Raw genomic sequence first — 18641 nt, forward strand, 5'->3', positions numbered from 1 at the left:
AACTGGGAGCCCCCAGGGCCTCTGTGCCTTTGGGTCCTCAGGGGGTGAGAGTCCTTCAGAAGGTACACAACCCTGACTTGTCATTTTCTTGGCCGCTCTATTTCAGACTCAGCGTCAACCAGATCACTGACAATGGGGTAAAGGCGCTGTGTGAAGAACTGACCAAGTACAAGATTTTGACATTTTTGGGGTATGTCCTTCCTGGGAACACTGGGCCAATGACACAGTAAGAATATAGAGCAGTACAGAATACAGATCCCATCCGTGTGGTTCCATGGGTGGAGCGGGAAGAGAACCTGCAGTCTTGCCTTCTGTTCTTGGCTTGGCCCAGCTCTTTGTCACTGAGCTCAGCCTCGCTACTTGTAAAGTTGGGATCCTAACCTAGGTGAGCAGCTTCACCACTAGGTACTGGGGGATGAATTGAGAGAATGGGGTGGGGGGACTCTAGAAACATTAAAATCCTGTTTGTAATATGCCATTGTCTTTGAGAGTTCTACCTAACTTATCTTCCAGCAAGTTTAGTGTTTCTGGTTTTTTTTGGTGGGGGTTACCGGGGATCGAATTCGGGTCCTTGTGGTTGTGCAGCAGGCAGCGAAACCAGAGTTAAATCCCCAGCCCTAGTGTTTCTGTTTTAATATTTAGATTTTTAATCCACTTTGATTTTAGTTTAGTGCATGGTGAGAAATATGGGTCTAGTTTTAATCTTTGGCAAGTTGAAATCCAGTTTTTCCAACACCATTTATTGAAGAGGCTATCTTTCCTTCAGTGAGGATGGTTGTCTCCTTTGTCAAAGATGAGGTGGCTGAGTATGTATGGAGTTGTCTCTACCTCTTCTAATCTATTCCACTGATCCTTGGGTCTGTTTCTTTGCCAGTACCATGCTGTTTTTATCACAGGGGCTTGGGAATATAGTTTCAAGTTGGGGATTGTGATACCCCCAGCCATGTCTCTGTTGCCTAGAAATGCTTTTGCTATTCTAGGTCTCTTCTGGTTCCAAATGAATTTTTAGATTGTTTTCTCTAGTTCTGTGAAATATACTGTTGGGATTTCAATCAGGATTGCATTGAATCTGTATAGCAGTTTTGGAAGTATGGCCATTTTCACTATATTGGTTCTTTCTACCCAGGAACAGGGGATGTCTTTCCATTTTTCTTATATCCTCTTTGATCTCTTTTTTCAGAGTGCTGTAATTTTCAGTGTAGAGGTCTTTTGTCTCCTTCATTAGATTGATTCCTAGATATTTCATTTTTTTAGATGCTATTGTGAAAGGAATTGTTTCCCTAATTTCTCTCTCAGTGAGTCTGTTATTTGTGTTCAAGAAAGCTATTGATTTTTCAGTGTTGACCTTGTATCCAGCTACTCTACTGAATCTGTCAATTAAGTCTAGAAGACTTTTGGCAGTTTTTTGGGTTTTCTATGTAGAGTATCATATCATCAGCAAATAATGACAGTTTAACCTTTTCCTTTCTTATCTTTATTCCTTTTATTTCTTTCTCTTGTCTAATTGCCATGTCTAATGTTTCCAAGACTATATTGAACAGGAGTGGTGATAGTGGACATCCTCATCTTGTTCCTGATTTTAGCATGAAGGTTTTCAGTTTTTGACTTTCCTACTGTGGGCCCAGAACCCCTCTTTCAGAACCCTTGGGCTGAACCGAAAATCAGGATTCAGGTTATGTGCTGTGTTACAGTGGCTCAGCCAGGGAGGGCCCAGGGCACACCCCAGGTTCAGGAAGTATGCCAACAGTCAAAGCAAGTAGGGTAAGTCAAAACCATAAGCAGCTCCACATCGGTTGCTAAAAAACTTGTGAAGAACTTTGGGTTTTCAGAGCGTTCTGTTTTGGAGTTGGAAATGAGGGATTGTGGGCCCCAAAGCTGCTGTCAGCCCTGGGAGCTGGAGTGATTGCTTAGGGCCATTGTGCCTCCACTGTCTCCAGGTGAAATGTGGACAAGGAAGCAGAGTGCTGTGTGATGGGGAGCCCTGGCTGAATTGTGCCCTTCACCTTTGTTCTCCCTTCCTGTTGAACTGGAATGGAGCAGTAATGTGACTAAGGTTGGGCCCAGAGAAAGTGTGATATTCAGAGGGAAACCTCGTCCCTCAAGAGCCTGAGAACCATCTTAGTTGATAAGTCCCCATCGTCTAGCACTTACATGCCAGGCTGTGCACTCTGTCACCTGCTCCATAGCCCAGTCAGGGGCTGTGAAGGTCACCCCCACTGCAGACAGACTGAGGCACAGGAGAAAGTGGTGGCTGGTTTGAAGCTAGGCTGAATGGCAGAGCCCCAAACTCTGGTCCCCACATGTTCTGCATTCAACCTAGACTTCAGAAACCAGGAGGCAGCACTTGCAGAAGGGCTGGGAGACATTCCCAAGGCATCAGGCGTCATAGTCTCCTGGCTGTGCTTTCTCGCCCAGTTTATACAGCAACCAGATCACTGATGTCGGAGCCAGGTACGTCGCCCGGATCCTAGAGGAATGCAAAGGCCTCACCCACCTTAAGTAAGTGGGGTGGGAGCTTCTTCCTCCTTCGAGTCTTGCGGTCCCTGCTTCCATTATTAAAAGAATCAATGTAACTGTGAAAAGCTTTCATCCTAAACCTTCTACCTGCCCTAGGGCCAGGCTGGTCCCATGGAGGAGCCCTGTGTGTGGAAGGTAATCTTGCTATGTGGAGAAATTATGACCAGGGCGAGGTGTGGATTTTGAAAGGGTCCCCTGCTGGTGTGTGTGTTTGATTTCATTAACTGCTGACCAGGAAGAAAGGGCATAACTACCACCCTTTGGGGAATACTAGAGAGAAAGATCTTTCCCCAGGGGAGATTCCCACATGAGCGCAAGGGGCACGGAGCTCTTGGTCCTGCCCTGGCAGTGGAAACACACACCTTGACCACTGGCAGCCGGCCTGCTGATGTCCTTTGGGTCACTTAGATGACACAGGATGGCTCGGGTCACTAACTTTCTGCAGAGACTCCTGCCGTCTCCTGCAGAGCAGCCCTGCCTGGCTGCCTTCAGGGCTGCAGGTCCCTCCTGAGAGAGGTCCAGAGCACAGCTCTTGTGTGTCCTGGGGGCAAGGGAAGGCCTCGGTGGCGAGGGAGAGGAGGGGGGGCTCTGTGTGGGGACGGGGTGGAGTCCCATGCACCTGCCGCCTGACCCCATTACTCTCTGCAGACTGGGAAAAAACAAAATAACGAGCGAAGGCGGCAAGTGTCTCGCCTTGGCGGTGAAGAACAGCACATGGATCTCTGACCTTGGGTGAGCTGAGCTGGGGAGTGTGACTTGGGGATGTGCAGCCGCTGCTGGGTCTGGCCACAAAGGGGAGGCAGCAAGGAAGCCGAGGGCCGTGGTGTGGGAAGTGCCAGGACTGAGGGCCAATCTGGCAGCTCAGACTTCTAATTAGGCTGTGCAGAATCAGTGTTATCACCACCAGCAAAGATGGAGCTGTTCCAGCTTGGCGTGGTGGCTGCTACAGGAAGAGATATCTTTAGGACGTCTCTGGAGACTTTCTCTCCCTGCTCCTCTCTGGTACTGGGCATTGAACCTACTAAGCTGCATCCCCAGCCCCTTTTTAATGTTTTTAATTTTGATACAAGGTCTCACTAAGTTGCTAAGTCTCCCAGGCTGAGGTTGAACTTGTGACCCTCCTGCCTCAGCCTCCCAGAGAGCTATGATTACAGCCATCCTCACCATGCCTAGCTTCTGTTTTTAAACATTGTGGCAAAATACACGTAAGATTCACCATCTTATCCATTTTTTTAATCTTATCCATTTTTAATTGTATAGTTCAGTGGTAGTAAACATAATCATAGCATTATTCAACCACCACCATCTCTAAAACTCTTTATCATGCAAAACGGAAACTGCACTATTCCATGCCAACCTCTGCTTGCTTCCTACCCAACCCCTGGCAGCCACCATCCACTGTCTCTATGCATCTGACTCCTCTAGAAACCTCGTGTAAGGGGAGTCATGTAGTAGTTGCCTATTTCACTTACCATAATCTCCTCAAGGTTCCTTCCTCTTGTAACATGTCAGAGTTCCCTCCATTTTAAGGCCAAATAAAACTTCATTGTATGTAGATACTAGATTTTTTTCCGTACTGGGGATTGAACCCAGGGATGCCCTACAACCGAGCAACATCCCCAGCTATATTTATTTTTATTATTTATATATAATAATATAAGATATTTATAATATATAATATATTTATATATATTATTTATATATTTTTATTATTTATATATATTTATATATTATATTATTATATTTATTCTTTTCTTGGAGACAGAGTCTCACTAAGTTGTCCAGGCTGGCCTTAAACTTGGGACCCTCCTACCTCAGCCTCCTGAGTAGCTGAGTTTACAGACATGTGCCACCACACACAGCTGCATGTATATATTTTGCTTATCCTTTCATCCCTCAGTGGACACTTGGGTTGCTTCCATGTTTCAGCTGCTGTGAATAATGGTCCTGTGACCACAGTGTACCAGTACCTCTTCAGGATCTTGCTTTCATTTCTTTTGGATATAGACCTAGAGATGGGATTTCTGGATCATGTGGAAATTCTGTTTTTAATTTCTGGAGGAAATGCCAAAATGTATTCCACAGCAGCAGCACTAATTTACCTTCCCTCCAACAGTGCACAGGGCCTGCAGTTTCTCCCCATCCTCACCAGCAATTAATAGTTTTGTGTTTTGTTATTACTAGCAGTCCTAATGCGTGGGAGGTTAGAAAGCTTCTAATAGCTTTGTATAATCATTATAATTTTTATTGGATTATAAAAAGAACACAAATAATTTTATTTAGCAACTATGGAAAATATGACAGCTATCTCCCAGAAATAATAACTGTTAACATTTGAGCTCATTTAAACTCTCCTGGTTTCTTTCCCCCACCTTATTTTTATATAGTAGAGGTCAATGCATAGGTACAGAATTTTAGCCTTCATTTTTCACTTACTCTCATGGCGTGAGTAGTTTGCCACTTTATTTCAGACTCCATGCTCTTCATTAGTATAGTACATTCATATTGTAAGCGAAATACTGAGGTCTTACCCTGGCTTGTGCAGGCCACACCTGGAAGGACATAGGCAGGAGGCTGGCTGGATGGGAGCACACTGCTAACGGAGAGCCAGGCCGATGGCTTTGCCCCCTGGAGACACACGGTCCCTCATCCTGTACAGGACAGGCACTGTTCTGAGTTCTTTACATCTGTTGACTCCCAGCATGCTCCAACAACTCTATGAGGGTCTTCCTACTATCTCCATCTCACAGAGGAGGACCCTGGGGTCTTCTAAGATATATACCATTTACCTAAAGTTGCACAGGTAGTAGGTGGCAGAGCCAGGGCGGGAGCCCTGCATCTTCTCTTGCAGGTTTTGTTAGCCTGATCCTCCCCAGTCATCTGCTCTGGGTGGGAGAAGTCAGCTTCATTAGCCCAGCTCTCTGCCAACGCTGCAGCATCCGCAGCGTGTGGCTTGGCAGTGTCTTTAGCGTGCACAGCATGTTACTGGTGTGGTTTCTGCCCACACTTCCTGACCTCTGCTTCCTGGAAGAGCTCAGTGTCTGCAGGACCAGCCCCCACCCACCCAGAGGCAAACAGGGCTGGGAGCCCAGCACCCCCATGCCTTCCTTTCAGCCAGTTCAGATGTGTGTACCTGGCAGATGACTTACAGGACATTTCCATCCTCAGCAGTCATGAATTGAGGCTCTCGGGCTGACAGCTCTCCAAAAGCTTGGGTGAGGCTCCAGTCTCTAGTTGTACAACCTGTTGATCGACTTCTGTTCACAAGGCTGCCACTTTTCTTTATTCTTTTACATCTCCCTTTGAATTGAAAATTTAGAGCCGCTCACTTGGGGCCAGGGGGAGGAACTGGTCTCCAGAGACTGAGCAAAGAGCCTGCCTGTTGATAGGAATCAAGCCTTGGCCATGGGCATAAAATAAGGGGTGAGCGTGGCTGTTAGTGGAACAGGGAGCTAATGTTCAGTGTCTTGCCTCTGCCCTCAGGATGTGGGGCAATAAGATCGGGGACGAAGGAGCAAAAGCCTTCGCAGAGGCGTTGAGGAACCACCCCAGTCTGACCTTCCTGAGGTAACGGCTGCCTCTGAGGCTGAGGTCCCCGAGGGGAACCAGTCACCCAGCTATTCTGGGTTTTACCAAGGTGCACTGATGAGGAAGAGGGGATTGGCTTATCTCATAGGGGAGAGATTATAGGTGGTATTTTCCTCTTTCTAAAAGATTTTTCTTGATGCATTAGAAGCATGAAACACAGTACTCTTATGTGTTCAGCAGAGTGAGTTTTGTCCATGTACACCCCAGTGTAACCGCCACCCCAACCAACACACGGGATTTTTTTTTTTGTACCAGGGATCAAATTCAGGATCTTGGGCTTTCAAGGCAGGCGGCAATGCCACTGAGCTAAATCCCCGGGCCAACACATGAGATATTTGCAGCCCCTCAGCCATCCCCTCAGGCCCCTTGGGGGTTGGAAGAATTCCTAAAACTACATAAAACAGAAAGGCCCCTTAGCACAGAGATTCCTGCCCTTCCTGTCCTTCGGACTGGTGCGGCATAGAGGGGACCCTTCCTCCCTGTAAACAGGTGCTCCTTCCCAGCTCTTCTTCAGGCCTAAAGCCTATCGCAAGAGCTTTGGTGCCTCAGGCTCTGCCACTGCCCTTTGTGCCCCTGAATGAGAGTCCCAGTGAGGACAATAACAAGGGGAACTTCTGCAGATTGTTGAAGGAGCCCTTTGAGATTGTCAGTTGAGGCAGGGCTCTCGGGTCTCCTTAGCTCGCTGAGTCTGTGTCCACTTCCATCTGGCCTCTGCTTGAGCAGTCTTATGCCCATCCCCTTGCGCTGATCTTGGGCTCAGGCTGCAAAGCCTGGGCAGCGCTGATGAGGCTGAGTGGTTTCACTTCCTGCCTCAAAGTGGCCCGGCAGGCGCCACATCCAGATGGAGCTTCCCTGATGTTTGGAGTAGAAGCTGAGGGCCTCATGGATGTGTCTAAAATAACCCACCCCAAGTGTTTTCCTTCCTAGTCTTGCATTCAACGGCATCTCCTCAGAAGGAGGGAAGAGCCTTGCGAAGGCCCTGCAGCACAACACATCTCTGTCAATATTCTGGTAAAGCCTGAGTCATCTCCAGGGGTTGGGTCTTGGTAATTATGCCAGGGGCTGCTCACAGCCTGGAATCCTGACTGAAAAGTTGCCTCTCAATTGAAAAAAGATGGATTTAGTTTCTTCCTAGAAAAGAAAACAGCCATTTCCAGAAGCACAAATAGATATAGAAGGGGGACATGGGCCTCACGTGTGTGGGCTTGAGGCCTTGTCCTCCTGTGCCACTCTGCAGTCAGAAGGCCGGCCATTCACTCTGCGGGAGTCCCCTCAGGCCACCTCCCAGATGCCTGGGAGAGCCCAGCTTTCATGTGCCTGGCTCAGAATGCTCTCCCTTTCTCTTCTTGAGCTGCCTTCCCTCCACGCCTCCTTCCCTGGGTCTCTACATCACATCAGTGTTTGGCCTTCAGTGCCCCATCCTGCCTGTCACTTGTCACAGAAAGCCCACCGCTCTTGCTCCCTCTCTGCACTCCAGGGCACTTCACAAGTGGATGCTGCCTCCTGATGGTGCTTTTTGTTGTTTCTTTTCTGTGTCATTTGACCTTTGATTTTCCTTTATTTTTATTTTACTTACCTATCTGTATCATAAATTCCTTATGACTGAGCAAGGCACATTATACCCTATTGTATCACTCACCCACAGCCCAGCGCTCATTAGATTTTGCTAACATAATTACTGAAAATAATGAGCATATCATCTTTATGAGAGAGTTCTGATAGTTCTGATGGCTAGACCTGTTGGCCAGTAAATGAATTTTTAATTCTTTCCCTCAAAAAATCTTCATGATTTTGAAAAGTAATATATGGCTTTTTTAAAAAAATGTCTGACTAAAAGTATTAACCCAGAAATCTGAAAAATAGGAAATGAAACTACATCTCTTGTGTTCTCCCTTTAGCCTTTTTCTACGTATTCAAATATATGCAAACAGCCCTTACCAAGTAGCTTTAAAAAATAACTAAATATTGTACATATTTGACATGTACCTTCATGTCAGGTTTCTTGACCTCAGCGTTGTTCACATTTTGGTTCGAGTATTTCCTTGCTGTTGGGGGCTGTCGAGTGCATTGGAGGATGTTAGACATCATCACCAGCCCCTACCTGTTAGACACCACTGGCTCCCCCATGTGATGGTCACAGATGTTTCCAGACACAGCCAGGTGTCCCATGGAGAGCGAGATCACCCTGATTGAGAACCACTGCTCTGCATGGATAGTGACGTCGATACCTAGGAGTTGAGTGTGACTGCACTCTGTGTATTACTCTGCGCCTTTTCCATGTACTAACTCAGTCACACACCCATGTGGTACAGCTCTACCATTACTGTTCACATTTTCCCATGGGAAGACTCTGATCCAGAGAGGTAAACCGCTTGCCTGAGGTCACCTTGCTAGTGATACAAACCTGCCTGTCTGACTCCAGAGCACTTTGAAACACTGTACCCTTCTGCCTCCTCTATTCCCCCTCCTTCTTCCTAAGGCCACACAGTGTCCCTCTGAATGGATGGATGTTTGCTATTTTATCAGTTGTTTCCATTGGTAGGTGTTTCAAATTGTTCAAATTTTCATTATGACCAGTAATACCATGGCGTACCCTGCAAGGTGTGAATCTTTGTTCTACATCTTGCACAGTGTAGGGGAATTTTCTCTTAAAGTTAAACACATTTACAATTCGAACAGATACAACTCAACTGCCCTTTCAGGAATGACTTTTTAAAAATGATATTTTATTTCCAGTATTCTTATTATTCCTTCATTCACTGGAACAGGAGGGTCCAACCCTAGTTATACCCAGGAGCTTCCGAGTTTTATCCAGACCACTGATGGTGTTCAGAACAATCGAGAGGCTTTCTGAATGCTCAGTCACTGAACGTGGGTGGTTCACAGCTGGCTCAGAGCTCAGAGTTGCACGTGTTCCCTTGGCAGTGGTGGTGGGATTCCAGGTCTCCACACTGAGTCAGCTACCATGCTGTCACTGGTGTTCAAGGGGACCTGGGGCTGGAGGAAGCCTGAGATGCAGGCATGAGCCCTTGCTTTCTGGGGCCCCATCTTCTGTGAAATCTGGTCTTGGAAGGTCGGAAGTGAGGGCTTCACTGCAGGCAGCAGGGTTGGGACACAGGTGTCCGCGGGAGGGTCTCCCTAAACCTGAGGCCCCAGTGTGCCTGTGGGGTGGAAAGCCTGGCCAACCTGGCCCTTTGCTGGTTCTCAGCACGTGATGAGCTGCAGAGCCGCAGAGACCTGGGTCAGGATCCTGCTTCTCTGAACTCATTAACACTCTCTGCCTGCTCAGCTCTCCTGAGTCAACACTTCCTCTTTTCTAGGCTAACCCAAAATGAACTCAATGATGAAGTGGCAGAGAGCTTCGCAGAAATGCTGAAAGTCAATCAGACATTGAAGCACTTATGGTAAGTCAGAAAGCCATAGAATTTTTACACTTTCAAAAATATTTTTTGAGATAAAGTCACATACCATGGATTTCCCCCTTTTAAAGTGTACACACAGTTCAGAGGTTTTCAGTATATTCACAAGACTGCACAATCACTACTATCTGATTTTGAAACATTTTCACTACCTCCCCCTCCCCAAAAAAGCCCTATATGCCTTAGGCAGTTATTCCCCATCCTCCTCTTCCCCTACCCCCAACAACCATTAATCTACTTTCTACTTATGGATTTCCCTATTCTTTGCATTTCATGTAGATAGAATTATACAGCATGTGACCTTTAGTCTCTGTTTTCTTCTATTAGCATAAATTTCCAAGGTTAATCTGCATCATAGTATGTATCAGTACTTCATTGCTTTTCTCTGGTTAAATGATACTCCATTGGTTGCATGGGCATATGACATTTTGTTTATTCATCACTTGATTGGTTTGGGGGATTGTTTCTACTTTTTGACTATCATGAATAATGCTGCTATGAACATTTGTGTACATGATTTTGTGTGAGTATTTATGTTTTCATTTCACTTGAGTATATACTTAAAAACAGAATTGCTGTATCCTACAGTGATTTTATGTTTAACTTTGGAGGAACCACCAAACTGTTTTCCAGAACGGCTGCACTATTTTACATTCTTGCTGCAGCCTCTGATCATTCCAACTTTACCACATCCTCATCGACCCTTGTTGCTGTTCGTCTTAAGTCTAGACATACCAATAGGTGTGACGCAGTACCCTGTTGTGGTTTTGATGTGCGTTTTCCTGCTAGCAGTGTTGACTGTCTTGTCAGGCACCTGTTGGCTGCTGTACATCTTCTTTGAAGAAACTTCTCCACATCCTTTGCCCATTTTAAAACTGGGTTCTCTGTCCTTTCATTGCTGAGCTGTAGGGGATCATACCCTGGGTGCTAGACTTTTTTTTAATACAGGATTTGCAAGTATTTTTTCTTTTTCTATAAGGTTTTTCTCTTCCTTGAAAGTGACCTTTGAAGCACAGAAAGTTTTGGTTTTGAAGAAGTCCAGTTTACTTGCTTTTTCCTTGGTTGCATATACTTCAGAAGTTTTATCTAAGAAACCATTGCCTAATCCAAGGTCATGATTTACACCCAAATTTTCTGCTAAGTTTTCTAGTTTTGCTCTAACAGTAGATCTATGATCCATTTGAGTTAATGTTCGTGTCTAGAGTGAGGTGGGAGTCCAACTTAATTCCTTTGTGTGTGAATATCCAGCTGTGGGGCACTATCTGTTGAAAATGCTCTTTCCCTGTTGAACACCTTGACACACTTGTCAAAAATCAGCTGACCAGAAATGCTTGTCTAGATTCTATTCCAGTCTGTTGAGCTGCATGTCTATCCTTACATCAGGACTGTGCTGTCTTAATTATTGTAGCTTTGAAATCAGAAAGTGAAGCTCCTCCGATTTTGTTCACTCCCCCAGATTGTTTTAGCCATTCTCCGGCCCCTGCATTTCCAGATGAACTTAGAATCACCATGTCCATTTCAGCAAAATCTGTTTTTCTTCCTTTTATGTAGCTTGCAGCTCCTCTTTGGCCCTGCCTCAGAGCCAGGCTAGCTTTCCTGCAAGCAGGGAACCTGAGCAGACTGGGGAGTCATGACTGCTTCCTGTGTGCACAGCTTGCTGACCTGGTGGAGGCAGCCCCAGTGTGCAGATGTGCCTGCCGCTGCCGGGTGTTTTTAGGCACCATCTGTCCTGGCCTCCTGCCATGTCTTGATTGAAGACAGCCTGCCTTGCCCCCTAAAAGATGTTAAGGGGGGGTAGTGGCAGTTACCACGCAGGTGGTGAGTAGAAAAAAGCATTATCTGGATGTGGAACTCTGTATGCACTTCCAGGTTCCCTTTTGGTTCATTCTGCTCAAGTCCCACTTGTGGAAATGCTCACTGGAAGGTCATAATCTCTGCCACTTAGCCAAGGGCTGTGGCTGGAACACAGGGTCCCAATGGGAGCCCGGCCACCAGTGGTCCTGTGTGCCTGGCATTAATGTCAAGAACTCTTTACACTGGGCACCATGCCTCACATTCACCCTAGTGTGGGGGGGGCACTTTTGTAATTATTCCTATTTTACAGATGAGACAACTGAGGCATGGATAAGTTTATTTCTTCAGGGTCCTTTTGCTGAAAAGTGAGGGGACAGGGCTTGGAGGGGAGCTTCTGACCCCTGTAATTAGGACTTTTTAAGAGGGAGGCCTCTTTATGCTGAATCTCTATAACCTCATCCATCGTAAGAGCACAGCCCATATCCTCCTGCACGGCACCTTCTCAGGTCAGTGCCCAGGCTTTCTAAGAGCTGGGTCCAGCAGTAGCCTGTTGTACCAACAGCCAGGAGTGGGGAGTGAGCTTGGGACGAAGGATAGACACCTCACTGTCTCTGTCTGCATTTATTTCCTGGTTGGTCAGGGGCCTGGCTGCCAGCCAGCATTTCAGGAAAGCTCCAGCCATGCCCGCTATGTCAGAAACTTGGTTTCCTCTGGATCTCGGCACTCAGCAGCATGGGGCACATTTATTTCTTTTTTTTTTTTTTGTATTAAATTCTTTTATTGGTACATTGTAGGTATACAACACAATTACATTTCTCACTGGGAGCTTGTACCTTTACATGATGCATCTTCGTTCTTATTTTTTCCCCATTCCTAGCCCTCCCTTCACGCCCTCCACCTTTCCCTATTTACAAAGACTTTATTTCCATTTTTTCCATTTCTCAACATTTTTCCTTTCTCTTCTTTCCTTTCCCCTGCCCCTCCCACTACCCCTACCCCTTTGGACCTTTTCTTCCTATTTTGCGTTATCGATTATTCATTCTAATCATTGGTACATTTTAGGTATACAATATAATGAAATTCATCATTGGAAATTTGCACCTTTACATAGTCTCTCTTGGTTCTTATTTTTCACCCTTGCCCAGCCCTCCCTTCAACCCCTCCATTCCTCCCTATTTACAAAGATTTTGTTCCTATTTTTCCATTTTCTCATATTAATTCCATTCCCTTCTTTCCTTTCCCCTACCCCTCCACCTTCCTTCCTATATCTTTTTTGTTTTGTTTTGTTTTGTTCATTTTGGTACCAGGGATCGAACTTGGGTCCTTGTGCCTGTGCAGCAGGCAGCAAAACCACTGAGCTAAATCCCCGGCCCTTTTTTTTAATGAATCTTTTTTTTTTGGTACCAGGAATTGAACTCAGGTCCTTGCACTTGTGCAGCAGGCAGCAAAACCACTGCGCTAAATCCCTAGCCCTGGGGCACATTTCAAGAGACCCTGTTATCAAGGTTTCCCACTGGACTCATGGGTGGTGGCAGCAGGACTCTGTCTCTCTCTGCCCTTCCTGTGGATGTTGGGAAGGACATGCTAGCATCTTAAGGGCCTTTGGGTCCCTAAGGAGGGACAACTAGTTGGTAGCTACTTAAGTTTAAAAACTGCCTTTCCTTTCCTCTCTACCCAGGTGGTGTCACATGGCCTGTCCCCTGGCGATGTTTCTCAGAATTTGTTGTTCAGATCAGTGGTTTCCAAACCTTTTTGGTTGGGTGGTGAAAAAGGTCACACACACACATTTGTTCATGTATTGCACTGTCTATATATGAATTTACAGATATATTATGCTCACTGTAAGAGATTCAAACCTTTTAAACACTGCCTATATCTGACCGAGACACACCTAGCTTGCTGAAGTCATGAAGACCCAGCCCCCCCAGCCCCTCTCTGATCCCATTTGACCCTTCCACTCCCTGCAAAAGGAGAAGATTCAGCCCAGTGTTCTGCACTGGACACAGGTATGCTCTTCTTTCAGGCTTATCCAGAATCAGATCACAGCCAAAGGGACTACCCAGCTGGCAGAGGCACTCCGGGAGAACACTGGCATAACGGAGATTTGGTAAGGCCACCCACGACTGGGCAGAGTGACAAGGACAGTGATGCCAACTCAGCACTCTCACTGTGTGCCAGGCCCTGGGCAGGGCAGTTAGTATTTATTCATCCAGTACTCTGTAGTGTGGTGGTGTACAGATGTAGAAACTGAGGCCCATGAGTAAAATGTGCCCAGGTTCACACATAGAGGAGTAAACTGAGCCCAGCTTGATGTCATGGTTTGTGCTGTCCTGTCCTGCGCCTGTCCTTGCCCCACTTCATGGGCCTGTCCCCGGGAAGCACCTGGGACACTAAGCCTGAGAGTGGCCAGGCTGGCCAGGAGTTTGGAGCTTGTGCTTCCCTTTTTCTGGACATTCTGGGATTCAGGAGACTTCCAGGCTGCAATTGAGCCATCATATGTTCTTTCTCTCCTCTGCTTTGAGAGCTTGATAATTCTAATGGAAGAAAAGCCATCCTTTGCTTTAGGATGATGTGGAACTCACTCCCCTTCTTTTGTGCCTCAGAAGACCCCCTTCCCCCGTGCACACACATGCACACAGCATCCCCTTTGGTGACTAAATGGCCTGACTGAGGGGCCGGAGGGACTTGTAGAATATGCATTACATTCCAGGAGCCGTGGGTCACCACACCTGTGCACCTGCTTTATGCCAGGCACCGTGGGCAGCAGGGCTGGGGCAAGTGCAGTAATTAATGTGACTCAAGGGGCCCTCACTGCTGAAGAGCACTACCTGAGCCGAGGAGAGAGGTCAAGTGGCTAGACTCCTAAATGCTCTGAAATGTGTTCTCAACCTCTGAAGTGAGAGCCCCTCCTGGTGTGAAGCTCAGGCCCCACAAGTGGCAGGGAGTAGAGCAGGTGTCTGTGGAGGGCACAGACTGTAGAGTTCATTTGCCCACTGTGGCTTCTCTGAGCCCTGTGAGCAGCCTTACCTCCGCTCAGGGGCAGTTACCATTAACTACTTTCTCCCTTCTTGACTTTCATAGCCAAAAAAAATGCAGTCCTTGCCTCCTCAAATAGTGTTTCTTCTAGAACTCTTTAGAGATCATGAAATAAGTCTGGTGGATTACAGCCAACATTATTTTAAAATGAAATAGACAAAGACAGAACACCGGTTGCAGCCTGCAAAGGAGGGAGAAGTATTATTCATTAGTCTTATTCCAGGCACATGTGCAGGGGTGTAGAACACACCTGTTTCAGCATAAAATGTGATTCTTATGTGAAGATGCAGTCAAAACTTTTTTGAAAAATGCTGTCACAGAGATCCAACAAGACAACACTGATATTTGTGCAGTGGCTCCTCAGACAGGAAGGTGCTGGAGAGCAGGGTTTATCTGCCCAAATCTCTAGCTACCCTCACAGTGACCCTGCCTCGGGCCATTCCATTTCCTGCTGACTTGGAGATTTGAGAACAGGCAGTGGGCAGCTGAAAGAGGCCAGCCAGATTTCAGAACAGGGTGCAGACCACAGTTGGCTTGCACGGTGCTCCCATGCTAAAAGAACAGTTGTCTGGATCTGTAGCTGCTTTCATTTTGTCAGGCCTGAAACGATTTGTGTGCTCCTTCCTGAGGGCCACTGTTCCTGCAGCTAGGACCTACTTGAGCAGGGACAGGTGTCCTTACCTTCGAGGCGTGCTTTCCACAGTCTGCAGGAGGTACTTGTGTCAGGTGGCTAGGGGCTCCGCCACTGATTCTGAGGGGGCAGGACAGCTGGCTCAGGTGCTGGCCTTGAGGCATCTTCATTTCAGCTCCTGTCTTGTCCTGAGAGCTGCCAAAGGATGTTCCTGTGTGTGACTTCATGAGACTGGACTCTGAGAGGGTTCTGACCCTGTCCAGGGGCTGCTGCACTAGGCTACAGCACTGTGGCAAGGCTGGCAGGAGAACAGCTGCTGGAGGCCATAGCTGACATGGACAGAGCACCTTCTTGAACTCATTTTCTGCAGGCACTGATTTCTACCTCATTCTTCTCCAAAGAGAAGTCCCTTGGTGAGTTCTGTCTTCAGAGACAGAGCTTTTTGTGTGATGCTCTCCTGCAGACTGTGAGCTCTCCTTAAGGGTGGGGCCTCCATCATGGTCCCAGCCATGTCCCCAGGGGCCAGTACTGTGTCTTCATTCCTTCCCTGAACAGCACAATGCTTGAATGCCAGGCATTGTGCTAGTACTGGGAATCCAGTGGTGAACAAAACGGGCCTGCTCTCTTGGGTTCATTGTCTCTGAAGGAGATGCACAGGAAAGGGGAAAAATCATTCAAGTAATTAGTTACCACAAGGAGGGGGCTCTATAAAGGGGAAGACCAGGAGGGAATCTGATGGAGGAGGTTTCAGGGACGGTATTCTAAGGAAGTGGCCTTTAAACTAAGCCACGAAGCATAAACAGGAGTTAGTTAGCTGGGGCAAAAGCACTGCAGGTAGGGGTACAGCATGTGCAAAGCTCTGGGGGATGGGTCCATACAGAGCTGCAGAAGCTAATGTGTCATAGGTACAGGCTGTGGAGGAGGAGGCTGAGGCATAGGCAGAGGCTGAGCCATAAAAGATCTGTGGGTCACATTGCATACTTTGGTCTCTATCCTAAAAGCAATGTTAAGTCATTGAAAGGTTTGAAGCAGAAGAAGGATCGGGTCAGATGTATAAAATAAAGAAACCACTCTTGGCTCTTCTAGGAAACTGGATTTGAGAAGACCAGGGCACATTTAAAGGGACCAGTCAGCAAAGCATTGTTGTGGTCCATAGAAGAGCTGCTGGTGCTTAGATGAGGTTGGTAGGTTAAAGCTATCGAGAGACTCCAGAGAGGCAGTCCAGGGATGGTCAGGAACTTTGTGATAGGGAGAGGTAGAACTTTGTGGGAGAAGGACTCTGGGGATGGGAAGAAGGTGCCAAGGCGGACCCTATGAAGGGTCCTGTGGTACTATGAAGAGTGGGACCATTCAATCAGCCCAAGGGAGCTGTGGTCTCTTCAAGGTTCTGGAGATGACCAAGGAAAGCTAACAAGTAGGAAATGGGCTCTAGTGAGCTATGGATGAAATAGCCTGGGGAAAAGGGCCTGGCCCCAAGCTTGGAGAAAGCCCAGTATTTAGAGGTCACATCGGAAGGGTACATAGGAAAGGAGACTGAGTCAGGGCACCTAGAGAAAACCCAGAGAGCATAATGCCAAGCCAAGGGAAGGGATGCTTCAAAAAGGAGGGAGAGGTCAGGATGGCCAAAGGCCTGTGAAGGCTCAATAGAAAGATAAGACCTAAAAAATGTCATTAAATTTAGGCTTATGGGGACTGTCAGTGACCTCGGTTAGAGCAAATTAGTAGAGAGTGATGGTAGCTGGAGACGATTAATGTTACTATCAAAGAACTATTTGACTAGAGCATGCCCCTTAATTTCGGGGTGCTGGGAAGCACAAGCATGTGTTAGGGACACATGTTTGGAAGGAGCATATAATAATCCCTAAGACTTTACATATGTAAAATTTGTTCTTCTCTTTCTCACAAGTCTAAATGGAAATTTGATAAAGCCAGAGGAGGCCAAAGTCTTCGAAGAGGAGAAGCGTCTCGTCTGTTTCTGAGAGGACTTTCCCATGTGTGGATCTTCACCCTGGTGACTTCTCAGCATCAGACACTGCTCTGTACAGTTGGTGTGTAGGATGCCCTGTGAGGGCTGCTGCCAGGGGACTGTTAGGAACCCACTGTTTCACCTTGAAAATCAGCCTCCTTGCGGATGCTCCGGCTGGCAGGCGCCCTGCCTAAGCAGCAGTGAGGATTCTGTAGAAGCTAAGTGTGTCTTGTGTGCCACTCCAGTTACTGCCAGGCAGTAACATGTTTTCTCTCCCGTGAAGAGACTTAATGCATATCCATAATTATTTTATCAGAAGCTGGGGTAATAAGACAGAGGAGAACAGAAGATGCTAATCTCAGCTTGTACAGATGCTGCCCTGAGGACCAACAGGAGCACACTGGTCTCTGATGTCTTCATGGAAGAGCTGAGGATGTGTGTGCCAAGTTTCTTGGAAAGAAGGTGCTCAATAAACACGAAGTGTTATGCCTGAAACACCCCCTCTCCTTACTCCCCGTGAGTTGGTACTGTTTCCACTTCGCAGCTGTAGACACTGAGGTGTAGACAATGAAGACTGGGTTCAGCCAAGTTCCTGCAGGGAGAAAGCTCATCACAGGAATTGGTGTCAGTCCTGGAGTCTTGCTGAATGCTTAAGAAGATCAGAGGTTGCCCTCTTAGCTGGTCTGAGAAAACGAACAATGCCTTTATGCTGTGGAATTCCTACTCTGGGCTGTTTCCTGTCAGTCAATCTCCCTGGAAGACTCCATACTCAGGGTTGACGTGCCTGCCCCAGGAAGAAGAATCCACTTCTATGCTCCAAACTGGACTTGGCATCCAAATGGAAGCTTTTCTCTCTTTGTGTCTTGAGAAGTCTCTTCCTGCCCTTGAGCAGGCGGAGGGTTACTGAATACAGTCAGGACTCAGGTAACTGCCCTCGAACTCACCAGCAAAGCATGGTAGCCAGACACCCACCACCATGGCTGGCACGCGGTAGATGCTCAGTGGGGATGGGGTGGTGATATTTCTATAACTTGTTCTTTTGCCATGTCATTTAATAAAATAATGAAAATGCTACTCAATGGCTCAGATCTGGGGTTTTTTGAAGGGATGTGGCTGAGTAAGCACACTAGGAACTGGAGCCCCATCCTGCATTGGGCGTTCTGGGTAATGTGCTGTATGGAGAGCCCTGTTAGGGGAAGGCTAGGGCATCATCAGGTGGAGCCTTGGCAGACCTCTCCACCTACCAAGGGACAGGAAGAGGTGGAGGCAGTATCTGAGCTGCTCTGTTTGGTCTCTGAATCCATACAGGGAGCTTATGCATCAGAACTGGTTGGGTCAGGACATGTGGGCTCGGCCCAATTGCACACCCCCAGTGCTCTGCATGGTAGGTCCTGCAGGCTGGGTCCATTGACTTCTTCAGCTCTTCCTGCTGTGTGGAGGGCCAGGTGGGGCTGTGGCAAAAGGCGGCACTGAGGTGACAGGCAGCATGTGATTGAGGAGGGTCCTCCAGCAGCCTCTTTGGGCTCCCAGAGTTTAGCCTGGTTTTGCAGGTAGCCTGTTAGAGTGCCATCCAGGAAGTTATGGGGGAAATCCTGTAGGGTCTGACTTCATTTCCCTTTAAGGCTCTGACTGCCATGGTGACTACTTCCATGTACCTTTTCCCCAGCCCAGGCTGTGTTGTCACCTAATG

General features: G+C 47.3%; 1 protein-coding gene across 13 annotated transcripts in view; it reads left to right on the forward strand.

The window, feature by feature from the left end:
- Nod1 (nucleotide binding oligomerization domain containing 1) overlaps positions 1–18025 on the forward strand; it is a 53781-nt gene extending 35756 nt beyond the window's left edge. For 7 of the 13 annotated variants that reach the window (XM_087206571.1, XM_021254056.2, XM_021254058.2 and 4 more), the window contains 9 exons: positions 107–190; positions 2416–2499; positions 2614–2652; positions 3166–3249; positions 6001–6084; positions 7018–7116; positions 9426–9509; positions 13342–13425; positions 16892–18025. In XM_087206571.1, coding sequence (XP_087062697.1) covers positions 107–190; positions 2416–2499; positions 2614–2652; positions 3166–3249; positions 6001–6084; positions 7018–7116; positions 9426–9509; positions 13342–13425; positions 16892–16964 — 715 coding nt within the window. In that variant the 3' untranslated portion in view covers positions 16965–18025. Of the gene's footprint in view, positions 1–106; positions 191–2415; positions 2500–2613; positions 2653–3165; positions 3250–6000; positions 6085–7017; positions 7117–9425; positions 9510–13341; positions 15399–16891 lie in introns of those variants that run through there. The other 6 variants (XR_204989.4, XM_087206573.1, XM_013070271.3 and 3 more) reach the window with 6 other exon arrangements.
- The last annotated feature ends 616 nt before the right edge of the window (positions 18026–18641 follow it).

Source organism: Heterocephalus glaber, unplaced genomic scaffold (assembly GCF_053883595.1).
Source record: "Heterocephalus glaber isolate CG9 unplaced genomic scaffold, H.glaber_assembly_v1.0 deba00000676, whole genome shotgun sequence".
NCBI classification, from domain to species: domain Eukaryota; kingdom Metazoa; phylum Chordata; class Mammalia; order Rodentia; family Bathyergidae; genus Heterocephalus; species Heterocephalus glaber.